The sequence below is a fragment of the Lycium barbarum genome, chromosome 12, assembly GCF_019175385.1.
Source record: "Lycium barbarum isolate Lr01 chromosome 12, ASM1917538v2, whole genome shotgun sequence".
NCBI classification, from domain to species: Eukaryota; Viridiplantae; Streptophyta; class Magnoliopsida; order Solanales; family Solanaceae; genus Lycium; species Lycium barbarum.
Window position 1 is genome coordinate 105,282,567 of NC_083348.1, and position 22,224 is coordinate 105,304,790.

Below are 22,224 nucleotides of genomic sequence, written 5' to 3' on the forward strand. Positions count from 1 at the left end.
GAAATATAGTATCAAGTGTCGTAAGTATGAGAAAATTCGTGAATAATTTAAAACACACGTAAAATTTATTTATCTAGCAAGATTAGTGAGTAATTTAACAAGATAGATAAAATAAGGATTGTATTAAAATTATGACCCACCACATAACTTGTGAACAATGTAATCTTTAATAAGACATGTGAATAGTTTAATAAAATATATAGAATGAAGATTGTGTTAAATATGCCTACCTAACATAATTTTTGAAAGCGTAGTATTCTGTTGTTCAAGTTATGTAATACCGAAATTATTTTTGTGCATATTTCTTGAACAAGAACTTTTTAAAAGCAACAACGCAAAAACTATTTGTAGACCGTTACTTTTCTAGAGAAATTAACTTAAATAGTCGTCCACCAAACTGTTTAAACTAAAAATAATTGACAGAGGCATAATATATGTATACCGGTTAAAAATAAAAAAAATCAACTCGACCGGTTATCTATGAAAAATCCCTATTTCGGGCAATTGGCGCGAATGCCCTTCAAATGCGCTGGTCTTTAATTTTTGCCCTTGTAATGCGTGGTCTTTAATATTTGCCCTTCTGAGCTAAAAGATAATAAGAAAAAGACGTTACTACCCCTACCCATAACATATAAAAACCTGAAAGTCTGTAACGAACCCCAAACATCCAATTAAACCTATCCATCATTCCAACAACAAACCTTTCAATCGTTCCATCGTTCCAACATTTCACCGGAGAAATCTCCATTGATTTTGCTGCTACAACGTCGGAAAAGGTAAATACATAATATATAGCGTTTCAATTGAACGTAATTCAACTCAATTTGATGCTTTATTAAGTTTAGATTTGTTAATATTTGAAAATAACAACAAATCATCTTCTATGAACTAAACAACTGATATTCAGTTGAGATTCAACATTGCGAATCATAATTTTACTCAACAACATAGAATTGATCAAATTTATTGCTTTGTTCTGATTTTGATTAGTTTATACGTTCCATTTGATTAGTATACAGTGCTCAGTAACTTAGACTTGAAATTACAGTAACTTCAGTTGACAAAAAATAATCAAGCAAAGTTCTGAACAAGTATGCCGGAGGAGGCAGAAGTTCGCCTTGCAAAAGAACAAAGTATGCCGTTAGAGTCAAACTTTCATTTTCATAAGCAAAACATCAAGTATACAAGTGTTAAGAACTAGAAAATTATGCCGGAGGAGGCAGAAGTTTACTTTACAAAAGAACAAAGTATGATGTTAGAGGCAACTTTCATTTTCATAAGCAAAATAAAAAAAGTACACAAGTGTTAAGAATTAGACAAGTCTACCGGAGGAGGCAGAAGTTTACTTTACAAAAGAACAAAGTATGCCGTTAGAGGCAAACTTTCATTTTCATAAGCAAAACATCAAGTATACAAGTGTTAAGAACTAGAAAAGTATGCCGGAGGAGGCAGAAGTTCACTTTACAGAAGAACAAAGTATGCTGTTAGAGGCAACTTTCATTTTCATAAGCAAAATAAAAAAGTACACAAGTGTTAAGAATTAGACAAGTCTGCCGGAGGAGGCAGAAGTTTACTTTACAAAAGAACAAAGTATGCCGTTAGAGGCAAACTTTCATTTTCATAAGCAAAACATCAAGTATACAAGTGTTAAGAACTAGAAAAGTATGCCGGAGGAGGCAGAAGTTCACTTTACAGAAGAACAAAGTATGCTGTTAGAGGCAACTTTCATTTTCATAAGCAAAATAAAAAAGTACACAAGTGTTAAGAATTAGACAAGTCTGCCGGAGGAGGCAGAAGTTTACTTTACAAAAGAACAAAGTATGCCGTTAGAGGCAAACTTTCATTTTCATAAGCAAAACATCAAGTATACAAGTGTTAAGAACTAGAAAAGTATGCTGAAGGAGGTAGAAGTTCACTTTACAAAAGAACAAAGTATGCTGTTAGAGGCAACTTTCATTTTCATAAGCAAAATAAAAAGTACACAAGTGTTAAGAATTAGACAAGTCTGCCGGAGGAGGCAGAAGTTCACTATACAAAAGAATAAAGTATGCTGTTAGAAGCAAACTTTCATTTTCATGAGCAAAACAAAAATTTACGCAAGTGTTAAGAACTAGAAAAGTCTGTCGGAAGGGGAAAAACTTCAGTTTACATAAAAAGCCAACATTATTAACAAAACAACACCAAAAACACATAAGATTGCATAAAAACCAAAATTATTAACAAGACAACACCAAAAAACCAAGACACACATAAATTAACTTAATTCATGAAGTTATGCCGGAACAGGCATAACTTTATGCCGGAACCGGCATAACTTCAGTTTCAAAAACCAAGAACTCTGCCGGACCTGGCATATGTTGCCTCAGACAAACACATTCTTCACAAAAACCAGATTATTAAACAAAAAACAACAACAACAACATAAAACAGCTGTTCACAGGCAAAACTTCAAAGATTCAACAAAGAGAAAACCAAAACGCATATCAAAATCAACTAAAACATATTACGACATTCATAATACGACATTCAAAAAACCAAAATATATACATGGGGAACGAAACTAAAGTTCAAAAAATCATACAGACACTGTAACAAAACACTATAATTTTAAATAAAAAAGGATCAATTAAATATATAAAACGACGAAGACAAAGATATCAATTCAACAAACAACAATTTAACATAAAAACAAATATTGAAACGAGCAAAAGATCCAAATTCGTACCTAAATTTTAGAACTGATAAGACAGACACAAAACAGAGGAGGAACGAAGAAGCAAAAAAAGAAAAGAAAAGGGCAAATGCCGAAATAGAAAGGGTTTTAATGGGGTAAGGGTAATTTCGCCAAAAAACTTTCATTAAACAGGCGGCAGGGACAAAAATTAAAGAAGACATAAATGAGGGGCAAAATATAAAGACCAACCCAAAAGAAGGGCACTCCGCGCAAAAAAATGCCCTATTTCTACCCCAATTTGACAACGATAACACTGGACCGGACCTATATAATTAAGCTCGTTAGCCCATATCCCCAAACCCGAATTCGGAAAAGTAACCCACAAAAAGAGAAGTATATATAGAAATATAAAAGCTGTAAGTAATTTCAATAAAGGAAAAGAGGCAAAGGCGAATTCTTGAAGAATTAGCTTTGCTAATGAGAGCTGATTCTATAGCATCATCTATAAAGCGTCAGAGATTCACAACCGTTAATCCAATGGAGTTGGAATCAGCTAAGGTATTCATTTCAATCTCATTTTTCTTCTGTTGTTTCAAATAAAGATTCCTGTCTTAACCCTGATAATTTTGGTACCCTTTATCCCCCCTTTTGTGGAATTGGGATACTGTTTGGAGTATTCAGATCAGTGCAAACGTTGTTTAGATGGTTGATTCACTGTGGGAAAAGATGACATGCCCATCTTGATTGCTTAAAGACAATGATCTATTTCATTCTCTTTCTGTAGAATCTTTTAGAAAGAAGTTTGTGTAAAGACTTAGTCCAGTTTAAAGCAATATTTCCAGTAAAAATCTGAATACAAAAAAGGTGCCAGTTGTATCTGCTGTATGTTAGCTTAGCTGGACATGATGCTATTACCGAGCTGCTTCTTGTTAATCTTTAAACCCTTTTACATACATTCCATTGTTTGAGAGTTGCTGTGAATGAGAATTTTGGCTAGACGATCAGTAGTTGCAAATTATATGATCTTGGTGCTCTCTGTGTTTGCACACAAATAAACTGTATTACCTTTTAGTTTCTCTAGTACTGGATAGAGCCGAGGGTCTATCCGAAACAACCTCTCTAACCCCCCCCCCCCCCCCCCCCCATAGAAGTAGAGGTAAGGTCTGCCTACATCCTACCCTCCCCAAACCCCACTTGTAGGATTACACTGGGTATGTTGTTGTTGTAGTACTGGATAGAGCAAATGTCTAGCATACAAGTGTGAGTTTCAGACTAGTGATTGTTGCACTTTCCTTTTGTTCTATGTTTTTAATCAACCCATACGACATTTAATTATCTTCAGGGCCCTAGCTATACGCTCTCCAGGGTTTCATTAGAGTTCCAAGTATAAGTGTTTGAGTGCTTGAAAGGATTGTCAATGTAGAAATCTCCAGTGGTTTCATCGGTGAAAATGAATAGGATTTCGAAGAGTCAAACCTGGTAAGAAATAGACTACATTCCTCTAATCATCCCCTATCCTAGTTATGAAGAAAAGGACTGAAACAATGTCATTGTTAGAAGAGGGATAAATAATTGAAGGACGTCTAAGTGAAATGATTAATTGGGTTGCAATAAGAAGCCCTGTAATAAGAAGTATACTTGCTCGAAATATATGCTTATAATAATATGAAAACTAATCTTTGAGATCAAATATTAGTTGATGAATATAAAAAATTATGTTTGACATGTTTGAAATTTTGTCTGCTGAAAGTATCTAGCATATAAGATGGTTCATGTATTTTCACCTATTAATTTGTGTCTCGATTCTCGAAAGGCCTATATTCTTGGGTTCCATGCAAACTTGGCGAAAAATAGGATATAATGGAAGTAAAAGATCTATATAGACAAATAGGATATAATGGAAGTAAAAGATCTATATAGACAAATATCAGTTAGTTGGGAATATGTTTTAGTCATGTTAGTACGTTTCTTTTAGGTGCTATGCTTTATAGGAGTCTCCTAGTCATGTCAGAGATTTACATACTACTAGAAAATATAGAGAACTCCTAGTTTTTCTATTTATATTTTTTATTTTCTGTAATATTGGCTTGAGATGAGCTTAAACGGATTGACATGGTCAACGAGGATCTATATACCCGACCACAACTTAAGTTGGGGAGTGAGGCGTTGTTGTTGTGTAATCTGTATCTTATGCTTCCTTTCGGCTTTTATGTATTCATCTCATTCTTCAGCTTTACAATAATTATCACACTATTCCGAATTGTTACTTCTTTATTTTATTGAAATTGTGAATTGATAGTTTTGTTGCAAATATATATTTCATGATTCCAAGTTTTCTCTTATAAGAGCTGGGGAAGTTGCGAACCAAGAGTGTGGCCTCAACGAAGTTATTAGAGAATCATGAGGTATTAGGTTCAAATCCAAGCGGGGACAAAAAATACTAGGTGATTTCTTTCTAGCTGTCTAAGCCTTAATGGGCCAAATTATCCGATACATGTGCTGATGGGAAGTAGCAGGTAGCACGTAACTGGTAAAATAGTCGAGATGTGCGCAAGCTGGCTCGAACACCACCGTTGAAGAAAAAAGAACGGGAAGAGTTACCATTACATCTTCAACAATCTCGTGCACATCTTCAATTGGTACTTGTAGCAGGGGTAGGGTCTAGAACATAGTTTTGAGTAGAATTTCTTAAATGGAAGAGTAGCAAGTCTTTGTCCAGGAGAATGAGTAATATTGCGCTTTGATAATTCAAGTGCGGTAAAGGAGCAGTTTCATGAATTACTGGTGCTTTATTCCCTCTTCTTGACGGCTCGTGCAATTATGGTATTAGAACAAAAGAATTAAGGAGAAAGGTTCATTGTGGGAAATATTCTTACGCTTCACTAACTGAGAGCACCTAAAGAGACTCCACGAGCTTCCAAAAAAGAAGGCTCATACACTCGCCTAGTGATTTGACTCCTTAGCGATCAAAAGACGGTAGAGATGTGTGTAGGCCATAAAACTCCCAGAAGTAAAAAGTTAAGGTACTTGCTTAAGACAATTGTAATAGCTTGATTTGTAGCTAGTAAGAAAAAAAGGGTAGCCCGGTGCATTAAGCATCCCCTGTTCACGCAGGGTAATGTATAGCCTACCATCTGTTTGATTCCATGGCTTGAACCCGTGGCTTATAGGTCATGTGGAAACAACATTACTGTTAATCCAAGGCTTCCTTTCAGGTAGTAGGAAAACAATTTAAAATTTAAAATTAAATAATACACTGCTTAGGGTGAAGAGCATGGATCAACACTTATTTAAAATTATTGAACTTACAGAAGCACTGTCGACACTGAAACATATACATAGTATTTCAAACATGCAGCTGTAAATATAAGAATAATAAGCAAATCCTATACAAAAGTTGCCAAAATTGGTTTTAACGTTTGGTAGTAAAGTTACATGTTCCCTTTACCTTGTATAAGTACTTTCGGCTTGTTCAGTTGCTCCCTCAAAAGCTAAAACCGAGGAATACTTTGTCTGTTACTTTAGCATGGAAATACTCTTTCCAGGTATGAATTCTAACTTTTCTGTTTTATTGGGTAAACTCAGGTGAAGCTTGCAGCTGCAAAAGAAAAGTTTGGACGTGAAATCCGCGTATTTGAAACAGCACCAGCTTCTTCAACGGCTTCTGATATTTCCAGCAACGGTACTTCCTGCTTGATATAGACAGCATCATCACTAATACAACTTCCTAAACATGAGTCTATTGTCAATTTTTCATATATGTTCATTTTATTTTGTTGTGACCCTTTCTAATCGTCTTCTGCAGTGTCAGAGGAGCCAGAAGACTTCTATGAGTTCACACCGGAGGATTATTATAGACTTTTGGGAACAAAAAAAGAAGGTAAGATACACTTGTTAGATGGAACTTCAGATTAAATATGGCTTCAAGTATTTGCTAAAGTGAGATTCCTAGTTGACCTTCAATAGAAGAAGAAAGAAATATGTCATTTAGTTGCTTGTGGAGTTAATTGACTAATTACACTAAAACTCTAAACATTTGACTATTATTCTTATTTGTTTGCAGTAAATTCACTGTTTCTTCAACATTTTTACCTTCTTCAAGGGTTCTTTCCATTCCCGCTGGCTATTCTTGTTTATTTACTACAGATCTGCGTATACAGGTGTTGGGTTATTTTATGATGCTGCGCATTCTAACTGGTGTTGTGTAAATTTTCAACAGAAAAGCACTTGAAGACAAAGAAGATTCGCGAGGAAGAAGAAGCTGCACGCAAAGCAAGGATAACAGCAAGGATAACTAAGGTTTACAGTCGATCCTTTCACTTGTATTATTTCATCAGTATTATTTTTAAAGGCACGCTTGCACTCTGAAGTTAGGTGTAGCTGAGGCTGAATGCTTAGGCAGTTCTTTAGTGCCTACATATGGCTAAGGCATGTGCCTCACTGTGGGCTCTCTCTTGGAGAGGGCGGCAATAAGCAATAAATGTAGCTGGCAACATGATATATTAATGGTTTATAAAATATTGTGAATGAGTGTCAGCGATTTTTTTTTTTTTGGATTACATGGGAACCCGCAGCCGCTACTCTTCGGGTGCACACAGGGTAAAGCCAGCTCCTGTGCTATAGCTCGCCAACCACACATGAGAGATAACCCGCACTAGGCAAGCCCCGTGCGACGAGTTCAACCCATAAGGCAAATGCCCTGCTGTCGTAGGCAGGGGATTTTGAACCTGGGACCTTCATTATGAAAGACCCATGCTCAACCAACTAAGCCACCCTTGCGGGTGAATGAATATCAGTGATTAGGAAGAGGAAATTAAAAAAATTGCTTTAGAAAAAACTAATCAGAAAGATTGTATTGAAATTTAAAACTGCAGTTTACATTTGAATTAGAAGTTGAAAATGATATTCGAAACTTAAATGACATGATTTTGATTCATATGTTTAACTTAATTGTAGTTTTTTCAAATTTCTTCGTCCGTACAACTTCTTGACCTCATATTGATTTTTCTTCATTATACTCATGTCTTCTTTTATGTGTTTCTTACCTCTTTTGGGCATTGGTTTTATTGCGGCTTTGCGCTTAAAGCCCCAGAGACCTTAATTTTCATCGCCTTAGCATCTGACATTGTCGATTTTCATATCACATGTTGGTCTCTATTGTTCAGGCAGTAATCAGAGTACGCTTTCCGGATAATTACACATTGGAGGCCACATTTCACCCATCAGAGACGATCCAGAGCTTACTTGACCTTCTTATGAAAGTGATCACTCATCCGGAACTGCCTTTCTATATCTGTAAGAGTATCCTAAACAGTTGTTACATTTTACTACTGTAAGAGCATCCTAAACAGTAGTTACATTTTACTTTTTCCTATATTTCGCTTGCGAGAGGAGTTTATAATGGCGTCGCTGAAGAATTAATGCTTCATAATTTCAGATACTACTCCTCCTAAGAAGCAAATAAAAGATGCATCTCAGGATTTCTATTCTGCTGGATTTATTCCTGGTGCTATTGTCTATTTCTCTTACAATCTACCCAAAGGTTAGTGCAAACTGTTAACTGTCTGAGTCCTCTGCACTTTTGTAACTTTAATTCTTTGAAACCTCTGTTATATAGTTGGTCATAAAACATTCAATGACTTGTATACTTAATATATTTCAGTGGTGAATTAAGTTTAATGTTTTTGGTGATCCTTCTAAGAAAACTTTGCAACAGGGAGGTGTGAGGGGCTAAAAGAGAATCTTTCTCCTTGACCCAATCATGATAATACACTTCTACTTAGTCCTCGCTCTTTTTAGAGGGAAGATTCATGTGTGTTAATCAATAGCCTAGTATGGCATATCTTTTCATCACCAGAATCCTGAATCTCATATTGATGGTAAGCTGTCAGCTGTAATATATGTGCTAGCACCCTCTTAATGCTGGTTTCCATCAATAATAGTTGTACTTCATAAAAAAAAAAAGAAAAAAAAAGAAAAAAAAAAGGTCTCCATCGCCAACTCCCTAGATGCTCATATGCATACTCTTTTCGCGTACTTATTTACGTGAAATTGTTACAGGTTCTTGAAAAAAACTATGAGCTGTAATTTGATTTCTGGACATTACTCACTCAGAATTACAGGGTGTTATAATGTTACCAGTGTCAAAAAAAAAAAAAAAAAGAAAAGAACTACAGGGTGTTATATATTTTTTCAGAATATAATTGTTTAGGACTTTCTGTTGACATATTATTCGTTAAAAAGCGATTAAAAACGATTCAGATATGAATTTTCAAAGTTGTGTGCAGGAACTGTTACTGTTTATTCTGAAAAATTGCGTTTTGTAAATGGACCAAAATTTCCAACTCTTGGGAGCGTTTTAGAGAGTCTCTGCCAAGGGTACTCTTGGATGATACAAGGCGAGTTTTTACCCATGTTTTGTGTTTCTTATCTCACGGATGATTGGTAAAGCATCCATGCGGGTATACGTAAGACACCACAAAGTCCAGCAGGCACTTGCCTTGCTGGATCGTGGCTGTCATTTTTGAACTAGGAGGCTAGAGATCACTCTGCGCTCGCATTTATTTGAGACCAAGTAAACAACCCTTTGAGTGAGCAGCAAAAGAAGTTCCACCCAACAATCTGTCTCTCTGTGAGCTTCCCTTGTGTCTTTAGGCTTTTAGCGTGCTTTCTCATTTCCAAACACTTCTTGCCCGCACAATAAGCGGCTAAGCACATAAAGTTGCTATGTTTGATCAAGCTATCTAAATGGCGGCGATAATTTTCCGAGAGGCTGAACCTGGTATCCAAGAATGTGAATCGTGGTTCTACAATGACACTTCAATTAGATTTTTTTTTCCACATCGTGGAGGGTATTCTCTTCTTGCCAAAATGTTTTTTTTTTTGCTGGTTTAAGTGTACAGGAATAATGAAACAGGAGAAGTTTTGTTGATCAGTAATAATGGGAGGTTGGAGTTGTTAGATGTAGATGGTTTTCGGTTGGGTGACAGTGAAGGTTATCTTCTCTTTTTCTTCTCCCTTCTCTGGGGTTGTTGGGGGAGGGTTTGCTATATGTTGCATATCATGGGATTTGTGCTTCCATATGGGTGCTCTCTTGGGAAACTCTAGAATCAAAGGCCCAAGTGTAATTATAAATTACGGTGTACCTTTCTCCAGCATGTCTAGTCTATGGAGAGGGACAACGTGGTTTTGATTAAACTTCATTTTCTTTCTTCTTTAGTCCCTTAATTATGATTTGTGGATGTGGGTACGTCATATATTCGGTACAGGTACGTATTCCATGTGGGTACAGTCAATTTTTCTTAAGTCATGTAATTTTGAAGGTTCTGCACAAAGTACCCATACAGACATTATCCCCTTAAAATTTTTGGTATGTATAGGCAAATGAAAATCCATGTAATGTGAATCCCTTTTCCATATGCATCTAGTGCTGGATGTTCTTCTGTTGGCTCTTTTGGTGTATAGCCATACGGCCTGTTTAAAACTTTAAATGAATCTTCTGCCTGACTTTCTTTCATCTTATGATTTTGGTTTTGTTCTGTGATGTACGCTCTCACCAGTCTCTTAAGATTTTTATTATTAGTCATTAATCTTATGGCTCAACTTATTCTCAGGTGATGACGGCGCTGCAGCATCTGGGCCCTACCTTCAAGAAGAGGTCATGTCTCTGCTAGGATTGGATACTATGATAGAGAAGGAGGAACCTGGTGAACCTAGCAGAGATGAACCTCCAAAAAGCGACCCCCCTGCTTCAGTACCAGATCAAAAGCCTGCTGCTGATAAGAAGAAAATTAAGCCAAAGTGGTTGAAATTGTAATATGGTTCATTTCAGGGTTATGATCATAGTCTACTCTAATCAAGTGTTATCTGTAATCCCGCTGGTTCTGTAATCAGTTGTCACTAGAAGCTAAGACGTATGTACATGGTCCTCTTTGCTTCAAATAGATAATCACTTTCTGGAGTTGTATGGAGTTGTATGCCAAAAGAGGAGGTTGGAACTTGGAAATATGTTGTTCCTCATTCAAACATAGATTGAAAATGAACTTCAGACATTTCTTTGCTTGATCTGTCGATAAACAAATGTAAGGTATTACAATGTATAAGTAAATTTGAGCTTCGGCTCCAGGTCTTGCTTCATCCCTCTAGCAAGAAAGAATTAGAGAAATTAATTAACTGTTAGGTTCAAAGTCAAGCGGTCATAACTTTGTTGAGAATTTGAGATTTGATTAAGAGATAAAGAAGGAAATAAGGGCTGGTTTAGAACTTAGAAGACATTTCCAGTTTCAAAGTCCAGCGGTCTCCCCCTTGTTGACGATTTGTATGCATAATAGAATTTTTTTTTTCACAAAGGCTCCTAAACCTAAATATAAGAAAAGAATTCCAGAGCCTGTTTCTCTCGGTCAAAAATAAGCAGCCTCCATCATGCTTAATATAGGAAATAAAAAGTTTATTTTGACTCCTGGATATTGGAGAATAAAATCAGATAGCCCCCTTTGTCTATAGATGCCCCACTTTTTTTTTGGAATTTTGGAGTTTGAGTTGGAGTTGTGTTTGGCCATAATTTTTGAAATTATAATTTTTGGTGAAATGTAGTTATAAAAAAGTGATTTTTTTTTTGAAAAATAAATATTTTGAGGGTTTGGTATTCCGGAATACAACTTCAAGTTGCATTCGAAATTCTCATTGCCAAAAGCTGATTCCGGAAAAAAGTGATTTTTTTTTTGAAATAAAGTGAATAATTCTTATGGCCAAACGGGGCTAACAAAATGGCTTCAATTTTCCCAAATTATTTATTGTAGGGCCAGCAAATTATATATTCAGGCTACAGACAAATTGGTGATCTAGCGGTGACATCATTTATTATGTAAACATAACTATCAATCCAGGATTTTTTTAAAAAAAAGTGAAACTTGTGATTTAAATAAAAATATAATATCAAACAAAATGGAACAACTTAGAGCTATTTTTTTTTATATCTAATTGAAAAAAAGTCATAAACTAGTCTAGAGTGGTGTTCTGCTGTTCTCACTAAAATATCTTTTTTTTCTTACCTTTTGTTGAATCTTGGAAACATCGAATGGTCCACCTACTCTTGACTCTCTCCTGTTTCGAATATTTGGACTATAAAGTCGTTAATCAATTGACACGTCTACTAATAGTTCAGTCATTACAATAATTCATTTTGTTTACTGTCCAAATAAGAGATTAACTATGTGAAAAAATGTAAAATGGAGAACGGCGTTAAAAAGTGGTTGGTTGGAAATTAGAAGTAGGAACAACGAGAGTGGTCAAAGGGCACGGCGGCTCTCTAAATTCGTATAATGCATACCCAAGTCAAAATAAAGTGGTAGGTGAAAGGCATCTCTATAATGTTATTATTAATTAATGTATATCTTGAAATTAATATATACTATATCTTACAAATATCCTATACATCACCAAAAACATCGTTTTGCTTTTTGCCTCTCTTTTATTACAATTTCTTCAGGTTTGATCCAATTCCTTTTCTTTATACTCCTTTCTCTCTTTTTCAATACCTAAAAGTTGGTTCCTTGTCTCTGTTAGTTTGGTGAATTGTTTATCATTCGATGTGTTAGTTCATTGCTTGCTTAATTTTTGCTTCTTTTATCTGCTAATTTTTTGATCTTCCATCCATTATTGTCTGCTAATTCAGGTTTAATTAATCTTATGTTGTCATCAACTGCTCTTTTTAACATTATATTCTTTTATGTTTCTTGGATCCTCCGCCTACTTTGTGAATATTAGTAGTTAAGTTAGCAAAGTTGATTGCTTTGTGCAGTCTTTGTAAATCTTGTTAACTTCCCAATTAGTGATGGAATGAATACTGTTGTTTTAATCACAATTTACAGTGTTTGATTGACTGATTATTAATTTATAGATTGCTAATCACAAGGTTGAAGATATCATACTTGCCTGAATTAGCAAAGTTGATTACTGTTTTTAACTTCCCAATTAGTGATGGAATGAATACTGTTGTTTTAATCATAACTTACAGGGTCCAGTATGTTATATGTCAGTTTTTTTTTTATTGACTGATTATTAGTTTATAGATCGCAAGTCACAAGGTTGAGTGATCGTACTTGGGTGAATTGAGTTCGAGCTGGTTGTGGGGGCTTGAAGATGGCGGCATCATGGTGCATGGAGAAAAGGGGTACTATTAGGAATGAGTCTTTTAGAGACAATGATAATATACCTGAAACTGGGTGTCTTTCTATTATTGTTCTTGGTGCTTCTGGTGATCTTGCCAAGAAGAAAACTTTTCCTGCACTCTTCAACCTCTATCGCCAGGTACATTTAGTGTTTGCTCTTTGTGGTAATCTGATTTTTTTTGCCTTGAATTTCCTGCATCTCATGTGTCAAAGCCGGTGGCAAAACTAATATCATTACTAAGGGGTGTCAAAATATGAAACGTGAATATACAAAGAAATTTAGGGGATTCAACACATTATATTTACACAAAAAAGTTTTTTTTTTTTTTTTTACGTATCCATAGAGTGTAATTTTCCAGTGAAGGGGTGTCGGTTGACACCCCTTGGATGCATGTGGCTCCGTCACTGGTCAAAGCTATATCTAACCTAGTCATAGAAAATATCTAACTAGTCATATCCAGTTATACTACTAGTCAAAAAGTTTGTGGAGCTCATTCAGGCAATATGCTAACTCCGCCATTGGGCTGTGCACTATCAGCGATTCCTGCAATCCAACGAAGTTCACATATTTGGCTATGCAAGGACCAAAATTTCTGATGATGACTTGAGAGGCCGTATTCGCGGGTGAGTGCTATCTGTTGCATTTCCCAGTATCCATTTCATGATGAAGTATTTTGTTGATCACCTTGTCTCTATTTATGTCCATGTTCTTCAGATACTTTTTGTTTTGGTCTCCTTATTAAGGGAAGTGAGGATGACCACTGCTTTGAATTATTTTTTCCAAAAAAAAAAAAAGCTAGAGAAGGTTTTCAAGCTTATCTGTTCTTCTGTAGGATTGTTCTTGCCACCATGTGCCCCACTAGTTTCCCTCTAAAAGAAAGATCTTTTTGTTGTAGTTCAGCTTCCTTCTGATTAAAGTATTCTTCTACTTCATATATTTGTTGTACTGTCTTAATGACCTTCTCTAATTGCAGGTATCTTTCTAAGGGAAAAGAAAATGAAGAAGTGTCAGAGTTTTTGCAACTGGTGAGTGGAAATATTTTTTATATTCTTTTCACGTGTGCTATTTGCTTACTCACCATTGCTCTTTCAGATTAAATACGTTAGTGGCTCTTATGATTCTGGGGAGGGCTTTATTGCACTGGACAAGGCGATATCTGAGCATGAAATCTCAAAAAATAGCACAGAAGGGTCATCCAGAAGACTCTTCTACTTTGCTCTTCCCCCATCAGTATATCCCTCTGTTTGCAGAATGATAAAAAGATATTGTATGAACAAATGTATGTATTTCTTCTCGGAATGAGTTCAACTTAACTGATTACAAATCCAATCCTCATTCTTTTGGTCTTTCATTAGTAGGCTTTAAAGATGACTTTAAACATTTCTGCATGGTTATAGCTACCGCCTAATGTTAATAAAAATTACGAATATGTGTTACTGTTTCCTTACCTTCCTTTCTGGATGCGATTGTCTTTTTAAAGAAATTGTCCCTTTTTAGCTCGAAGAATTGTCATACAAAACTAACGATAGGTAATACATTTTTTAAAAAGTAAGATCAAATTTAACGCTTTCGGTATCTATAATTTTTTAGGAGTAAACTGGAATGAATAAGCTTGACTTGTACAACAAAAGAAAAATCTCCTTTCAATGAACAAATAATTCTTTTTTGGCGCAAATTTGTAAACCCTTGTGTAAAGTTTTCATTAGTTTGAGATTTTTACAGTTTGCAGCTTGGATTTTCTGTTGAATTCTTACATTCTAATTTAGATTTGAGAACAAAGAATTGCCAGCTTACTGTATGACTTATGTAATGTGTCCTCAAGTCGCGGTACTTGGTCAGATTGCGAGCTAATAAGTAGCTGTTTTTATTTTTGCTTGCGATGCTTTTGGATACTAAACAGAAATTTTTAAAGATTTTCCTGCACTATTTCAGCTGATCTTGGTGGTTGGACTCGCATTGTTGTTGAGAAGCCCTTTGGCAAGGATTTGGCTTCAGCTGAGCAACTAAGTTCTCAGATAGGAGAACTATTTGAAGAACCCCAAATTTACCGCATTGACCATTATCTGGGGAAGGAGTTGGTTCAGAATTTGGTACTTTCCAAATACACTATCTTGTTGAGTATGAGTTCAAATGTCTACGTGTATTTATCTCATACTGTATGAAAACTACTGCAGTTGGTGCTGCGCTTTGCAAATCGCTTCTTTTTGCCGCTCTGGAATCGTGACAACATTGATAATATACAGGTATATTCTCCTTCTACGATACATGTGTACGATACTACTTTTTTGTAATATAACCTATAAAGAAAATTAATGGAGTGGGAGAAATCTCATCCGTATCATATCATTACAAATTAAAAAAAAAGTAAGATACTCATACCATACTGATAATGAAAAGATGAAAGGTCCATATGCCTACAGGGCAAGAGATGAGGCCTTCCTCTAAGCATATAACGACATATCTGCCCACTTAAATTGTCAGGTTTGCTTAGTTTGTTAGGCAAGGATCAGGTTCTTGAACTATTTGGACCGACCTCCAGTTACAGGCCTCTCACAAATCATAATGAGGGAATAATCTGTAATGTCGAGTGAATACCTTACATGGTGGTTAAGTTATCTTGTTACTATCTGATGCATGGAGAAGACGAACATGATGAGCCAATACGATGGCTGAGCCTGAGATCATGAAGGGAAATCTCGGTTGTCAATATTAGATCAATGTTTGGATATCGATATCAGCTAACTTACCACATTTGTTTCCTTTTGTCCTTTCTGTTGCTCGTTCCATGTTTTTTAGAGCTTTCAGTTGTGATGTCCTTAACCTTCAAATGATCACTTTGTTTCTCCACTTTTGCAGATTGTCTTCAGAGAAGACTTTGGAACTGAAGGTCGCGGTGGATATTTTGATGAATATGGGTATGCCCTAGGTCTTGAGAAATAAAGTTTTTTTTTTTTTTTTTTATCTGTACACCTTTTCTTACTGTTGGATTTTGAAGATATTCCATCTCCAATGTAATCCTTTGCAATATAATAACATGGAGTGCCAGATGATTGATGACTAGACTAGTTGTCGATTGCCTGTGAGTTCAGGTTAGAGAGTAGAATGACCTGCTGGAGGCAGAAAGAGAACGGAAATTCCACCATAATATTTTGAATGATGTTCTCAAAATTTAGCTAGTCACTTAATTGGTAAGTTGTTTGGCACACTGTTCATATGAGTCGTGTTATGACGTGGATTATGAAGATGTGCTACTAGTTATTCTTTTGGTGAGTGGCGTTGAGGTTGAACAACAAAGCCAGCCAAAAGCTGCACTATTCGGTACAGACTAGTCCACAGGTTCCTCTGGTCTTTAGCAGGTCACTGATTTTTAATGCAATTTGGAAAGGGATTCTGTATTACCAGAAAGAAGGCATATCCAACTTCCAGTTAAATTCGATTTTCCTTTTTTCTTGAAAACAGTGGCTTCTGCTTCCCTAATTTGAAGGATCAGATATAGCCTTAGCAGATTTTCCTAAATGAAGCCTATAAATTTTCCTTCTCTGAACTTCACTAATCTGCATTTCTTACATTTTTGTACTAATTAACCTTATCCATTCGTTCATTTTGCAGGATTATACGTGACATTATTCAGAACCATCTATTGCAGGTGACCCATAATTACTCTGACTTTAAAGCGAATAAGTGCTATATGCTTTTTATTTTTATTATTATTTTTGTACACCTATATTCGGAAACAGCCTCCCTACATTTTAGGGGTAAGGTCTGCGTACACTTTACCCTCCCCAGACCCCACATTATGGGATTTCACTGGGTATGTTGTTGTTATTTGTACACATATAATATTGGCCTGCGATGAGTTTAAATGGAGTAACATGGTCATTGAGGGTTCATATAGCTGACTCCCAGCTTGTTTGGGATTGAGGCGTAGTAGTCGTTTTTTAATCATCATATCATACCTTTACCCTGTGTGTGTCTACCTCCCAAGGCAGGGGTAAGGTTTGGGTACACTCTACCCTCTCCAGACCCACTTGTGGGATTAAACTGGGTATGTTGTTGTTGTATTTCTACCTTTGTTAGTTAGAAGCTTAAAATATGGGGTTTACTATACTTCACAGATTCTCTTCTGGAAGCACATTACAGGAAGGCATTTCTTGATTATGTCTCAGGATTGTGGTAAAACCAATGCTTGCACATATTCATATATGTGGAAAATCCATCAACATAGTAAATTTTTGATAGATGCAATTATTTCCTTGCGTAGACTCGTCCTTAGTTTCAATTGCTCTAACCATTGAACAGTTGAATTCTGCACTATGCTTGGTTATGTTAATTCTTACCATTATTATTGACCTTCCCAACTGCAGGTCCTTTGTCTAGTTGCCATGGAGAAGCCGGTTTCTTTGAAGCCCGAACATATTCGGGATGAAAAAGTTAAGGTATGTATCAGGTTAACACTGCAACAAAATCAATGTGGTTGCTTACTTCTTTGCAGGATAAAATAAGATAAGATAATCACTGTAAATACACTTTGCACGTGCTGCTTTCCATCTGAGCATTAGTTAGTTGAATCTGAGGTCAACCAGGAATTAAAAATAAATGACTTGAAAAAACAATACTCCATTTTCACAGAATTTTCTTGTCTCACAGATTTATTGCCTTCTCCACGCAGGAATTAAACTTAAATGACTCGAAGAACCAATACTACCTTTTCACAGAATTGTGCTTGTTACACTTATTGGTTTTCTTATCCACGCAGGTTCTTCAATCAATGCTTCCAATTAAAGATGAAGAGGTTGTTCTCGGACAATATGAAGGCTATAAGGACGACCCGACGGTGCCTGACAACTCAAATACCCCTACTTTTGCAACTATGGTTTTACGCATACACAACGAAAGATGGGAAGGTTAGATAAGAATTTCACAAGTTTAAAACTTGTTTACTGCTGATCTCAGCCTGTTGTTTCATAGATGTACTTCAGCTACTCTTTTTTATCTGTATCTTGGATATCTTATGTAGTTATGTGGCTTACCTGCTGCAGGTGTCCCCTTTATAATGAAGGCTGGCAAAGCGCTAAATTCAAGAAAAGCAGAAATAAGAGTGCAGTTTAAGGATGTTCCTGGTGATATATTTAGATGTATGTGTCCTGATCTCTCTAAGGATAATATCATCTTGTCCTACTTTCTTACATTTTTGTAGATGTTTGATCGTTAGCTCATGTTACATAAACTAGCAAATTGCATCACCTATGTAAGCAAATTGCATCACCACTAGCATGCATCAATTTACTTAAGAAGTAACGCAAACTTGGTGGTTACTTTTCTCCTTTTAAGATATGAAATTACTTGCTCTTTGATTTCATTTGCGAAGCATGTTATTTGATGTTCATAGGTTAAATCATAATTGCTGCTTTTAATTCTCCTAATTGAAGTTCAGCATTACTAGGCCATTTAATACCATGATTTCATTTTTGGTTTTCCATCAACTCTATGCATTATATGAAACTTCACCCACTAGGTCATTGCTGGTTCCCTTTATTTGTGATTTTATTGCTGTGTATCAGATTTTCGGTCTAAGTTCAATGATGGAAAATACCTTTTGTGACATATCAAACAGGTCAAAAGCAAGGGAGAAATGAGTTTGTGATACGCCTCCAGCCTTCAGAAGCCATGTACATGAAGCTTACGGTGAGAATAATTCTGTGATACTTGTTCTGTTCAAGCTACTACTTTGGTTATTCATCAAATAGTTTCGGATAACGTCCAGGAAGTGTTCAAATTAGTACAATGTTAGAGATATTGAGACAGAGAGAAGAAGCAGCTATTTTGTTCATTATCTAAATTTAAGAGAATAGGGAGGTCCACCTGTTAATTTTTGTTCATTCATTTCAAGGAGAGAGAAGAACAGAACGCCTCTTCTGCTTGTGCTCTTTGGTGACACAACTTTTGTTTCTCTATGCAGGTCAAGCAGCCTGGGCTTGAAATGTCAACTGCTCAAAGTGAATTAGACCTGTCGTACACACAGCGTTACCAAGGTGTTGTCATTCCAGAGGCTTATGAACGTCTGATTCTCGACACGTATGGTTCTCAGCCTTTGTGCATGTTGCCTCAGTTTTGATTTGTTTGGTTCTTGCAATACACAGACTGACAGATAACATTTCGTGCTCGGATTAACAATATTTTCTTATTTCGCAGAATAAGAGGGGATCAGCAGCATTTTGTGCGGAGGGATGAGCTCAAGGTACGTAGTGCATTTTCTTTTTGGTATATATTGCCTGGTACATAGACGCGATTGGTAATATTTTTATTCTGTTAAATATAGGCGGCTTGGGAGATTTTTACCCCTCTTTTGCATAGAATTGACAATGGAGAGTTCAAGCCAATACCATACAAGCCAGGTAGCAGAGGCCCTGCAGAAGCAGATGAATTGTTGCGAAAGGCCGGTTACATGCAAACTCATGGCTATATATGGATTCCTCCCACGTTATAAGTCTGCCAAAGTGCAGATTATATCCTACTATCCCTATAGATGAGTGGTTACCTTGTCACTTTTGCCATGTATTATCCTGCCTTTGTGCAAACTCATTGAGAAGTAACATTATAGTCGGTGTATCGCCAGTATATTTGCATGTAATAATATATTTCATCTTTTTGAAGCTAATACATGAGAGTATCTGAATATTCCTTGGGTTTTCCTAAGAGTGAAGAAAGACTTACCCCACCCCCCCACCCCTTTTCCACAAAAAAGAAAAAAGCCTCCCACATCTCCAGTTTGACAAAGATATGCAAGAGATATTGGATCGCGACAAGTACAAATGAAGCAAAACCAACTAGTTTGGTACAGAGGCATCGTCGTATTTGTTGTTGCACTTAGAGTTTTACAACTATATAGATGATTCTAAGTCTTCTGTGAATCCTATAATTAGACATAACGGATTTAGATGATTCATATAGTTGACACAATTGCAATTGGGAAAAGGACGTTGTGTGTGGCCCAAAGTAATGCCACGTTTGGCCAATATTTGGGCCTAATACCCCCAGAAGTCCGTTCGGCTCAAAATAATGCAAAAAAATGACCGGTCGGCTCAAAATAATGCTAAGGCTGGCCGGCCCAATAGCCCAGGCTGCTACAGCATATATACATATGTTGGAATTATATATACACTTTATATACAAGAATTATACATTTTATATACATATGCTGGAATTAATCATACATTTATTTTACATAAATTATACATTAATTATACATTTATTATACACATATTATGCAATAATGTTATGATATTTTTTTTACATATACATACATATTATATACCACAATGATACGGTTTCTATTATGCATTTTTTATACGTATGGTACACTTTCTTTACAAGACTGATACAGTTTATATACACATGCTGGAATTATATATACACTTTCTATACAAAAAATGATACATATTATATACAAAAATGATACAATTTTCTATTCTATACGGGGCAGTTGCACTGTGTCGATACACATTATATACACACATGATACATATTATATACAAAAATGATACATACCTTAGTGATTCATATTTTATACAGTTTCTATACATTACAAATAGATACTGATACATATTTTATACACAAATGACACATATTATATATAAAAATCGCCTCAAACATTTTTGTGATTGGATTTTTATTTGAAAATTGTCTTATTTAAGTTTTGGCTAATGGATGGGATTAGTTTAGTGGGTATAATTTGGGTTTGGAAAAAATTGGGTTAGAGGGTGGGATTATTTATGGCCGACCGGCCATATATGTTCTTTTCCCATTGCAATTTGGTACTAAAGTAGTTGACAAGTGAATATAGTGTTAGGTCCAAGGTTTCACCTATCAATTTTGCTGATAACAAACCAACATAATTATTAATAAAAGAATATTTACTTGTGGTAAATTTATTTTTGGTATAGGTTTATTTGATGAAGAAGAATTTGGTGAAGATCTGATTAAATATGGAAAAGAAGATATTATGAGATGGAATTTACGGAAGAAGATGTGGAAGAAAAATACTTACTCAAATCAAGGTGCAAGAATTATGGAAAGAATATTTACAACGATCCTATGGAAGGAAAAATATTCTACACAAGGAAAGATCAAGACCCAAAATCTATGGAGTATCAAGAAGTCTCAAGTTTACATAAGTGTCCACAGTCATAATTATCAAAGTCCAAATTCAAGAAGACGAATGTGATTACATTCAAAATAATATAAATCAAGATCCAAGGTAAAATGAAGAGGATCTTGAAATTCTCTTGGGCTGTTTAAATAAGAGCTCAAATTTGTATAGCCAGAAATTTGTCATATGAAGAACACTTCGGCAAGCAATGACGATATATTCAGCAAGAATAAACCTTGAAGATTGGTATTGCACCAAAGAAGGAAAGGTTCCAATCCAAAGGCAGATTGGTATTGGATTAAAAAAGGAAGGTATATAAAAGTTGGAAATTACGAGTCACTGGTGAACATTATTTTATTATTCCATAAAGGGACCAGATTTGAATATGGCCAAGGAAGCATCCGTTCTTAAAATATTTAATTGGAGAGAGAAAGGAAATTATATTTTCTTATATATTTTTCTATTATGATCAACAAAGTGGAGATCTCCTCTATAGCACTGGTGTCAATTATCATGAAAGAGCATAGAAGGAAGGCCTTGTTTTACGCGAGACAAATAAGAGAAAATATTCTCTATGTTACAAAGATCATACTGTACATGCACAAAGCTTTCCTTTCCAAATAATAAAGCTACATACAAGCAGCATCTTAGATGGAAATCAAGGATTTGGATGAATCAAGACACGGATCAAGGGAGGCAGGGGCGGATCCACGTTAAAGGGTGGGGGTGGCATGGCACCCCTAGATTAATAATTGTTTTATATACTTATGTTGTAATTTACTTAAATTAGGTTAAATATTTGATCCTGTCACCCCCAGTTTTAAATTAGACAAAGGTGTCACGGTTGTTGACACAAATTTGAATCTATCTTGAATATTCTCGGACTCTCATTTATCTTTGTGTTTTTTACTTCCTTTGTACTAGTAATTCCCTTTTCGGCTCTCTCAATCTTCTATTTATCTTTTTATTATTTATATTGTCTTTCCTCTTTTCTATTATTTTATGTGTGATCTCCAACGAGAACACACAAATAGAAACTTCAAAATCCCTTAAATTAAGCATTTCTCTTAATCTTAAATCTGTGAGTATTTAAATCGAAAAACTTGGATCTCAATGGGAATTTTGGATTGAAATCAAAATTCTTTTATTTTTTATTTTTTTATAATTTCTTTTGTTTATTACTCCCTTCGTCCATGTTTACTTGTCTATATTTGACTTTGACACTCTTAAT

General features: G+C 35.5%; 2 protein-coding genes across 5 annotated transcripts; both read left to right on the top strand.

Annotated features, from left to right (window-relative positions):
- Positions 1-3,030: 3,030 nt before the first annotated feature.
- On the top strand, positions 3,031-10,810 carry LOC132622706 (plant UBX domain-containing protein 1). Of its 3 annotated transcripts, XM_060337357.1 has the most exons (8): positions 3,032-3,232; positions 6,260-6,356; positions 6,480-6,554; positions 6,894-6,973; positions 7,840-7,969; positions 8,112-8,216; positions 9,570-9,668; positions 10,288-10,810. In XM_060337357.1, exons 1-8 carry the CDS (start codon positions 3,152-3,154, stop codon positions 10,488-10,490), a joined length of 870 nt encoding a protein of 289 aa, XP_060193340.1. In that variant the 5' UTR covers positions 3,032-3,151; the 3' UTR covers positions 10,491-10,810. The 3 variants fall into 3 exon arrangements, with proteins under 3 accessions (XP_060193342.1, XP_060193340.1, XP_060193341.1); XM_060337359.1 differs by lacking the exons at positions 9,570-9,668; positions 10,288-10,810 and adding an exon at positions 8,962-9,544 and having other exon boundaries at positions 3,031-3,232; XM_060337358.1 differs by lacking the exon at positions 9,570-9,668 and having other exon boundaries at positions 3,040-3,232.
- A 1,054-nt stretch (positions 10,811-11,864) lies between these two features.
- Positions 11,865-19,522, top strand: LOC132622705 (glucose-6-phosphate 1-dehydrogenase, cytoplasmic isoform). Of its 2 annotated transcripts, none has more exons than XM_060337356.1 (16): positions 11,865-12,020; positions 12,745-12,982; positions 13,382-13,467; positions 13,818-13,869; positions 13,937-14,123; positions 14,777-14,934; positions 15,019-15,087; positions 15,701-15,759; positions 16,454-16,490; positions 17,209-17,280; positions 17,601-17,748; positions 17,884-17,979; positions 18,459-18,529; positions 18,804-18,919; positions 19,037-19,082; positions 19,164-19,522. In XM_060337356.1, exons 2-16 carry the CDS (start codon positions 12,815-12,817, stop codon positions 19,329-19,331), a joined length of 1,533 nt encoding a protein of 510 aa, XP_060193339.1. In that variant the 5' UTR covers positions 11,865-12,020; positions 12,745-12,814; the 3' UTR covers positions 19,332-19,522. The 2 variants fall into 2 exon arrangements, with proteins under 2 accessions (XP_060193339.1, XP_060193338.1); XM_060337355.1 differs by lacking the exon at positions 11,865-12,020 and adding an exon at positions 12,029-12,161.
- The last annotated feature ends 2,702 nt before the right edge of the window (positions 19,523-22,224 follow it).

Coding starts and splice junctions, on each gene's coding strand:
- LOC132622706 (XM_060337357.1), top strand. CDS start 3,152: ATGAGAGCTGATTCTATAGCATCATCTATAAAGCGTCAGAGATTCACA. Junction 3,233..6,259: donor TGGAGTTGGAATCAGCTAAG/GTATTCATTTCA, acceptor GGGTAAACTCAG/GTGAAGCTTGCAGCTGCAAA. Junction 7,970..8,111: donor GGAACTGCCTTTCTATATCT/GTAAGAGTATCC, acceptor TCATAATTTCAG/ATACTACTCCTCCTAAGAAG.
- LOC132622705 (XM_060337356.1), top strand. CDS start 12,815: ATGGCGGCATCATGGTGCATGGAGAAAAGGGGTACTATTAGGAATGAG. Junction 13,468..13,817: donor TTGAGAGGCCGTATTCGCGG/GTGAGTGCTATC, acceptor CTCTAATTGCAG/GTATCTTTCTAAGGGAAAAG. Junction 15,760..16,453: donor GGATATTTTGATGAATATGG/GTATGCCCTAGG, acceptor TTCATTTTGCAG/GATTATACGTGACATTATTC.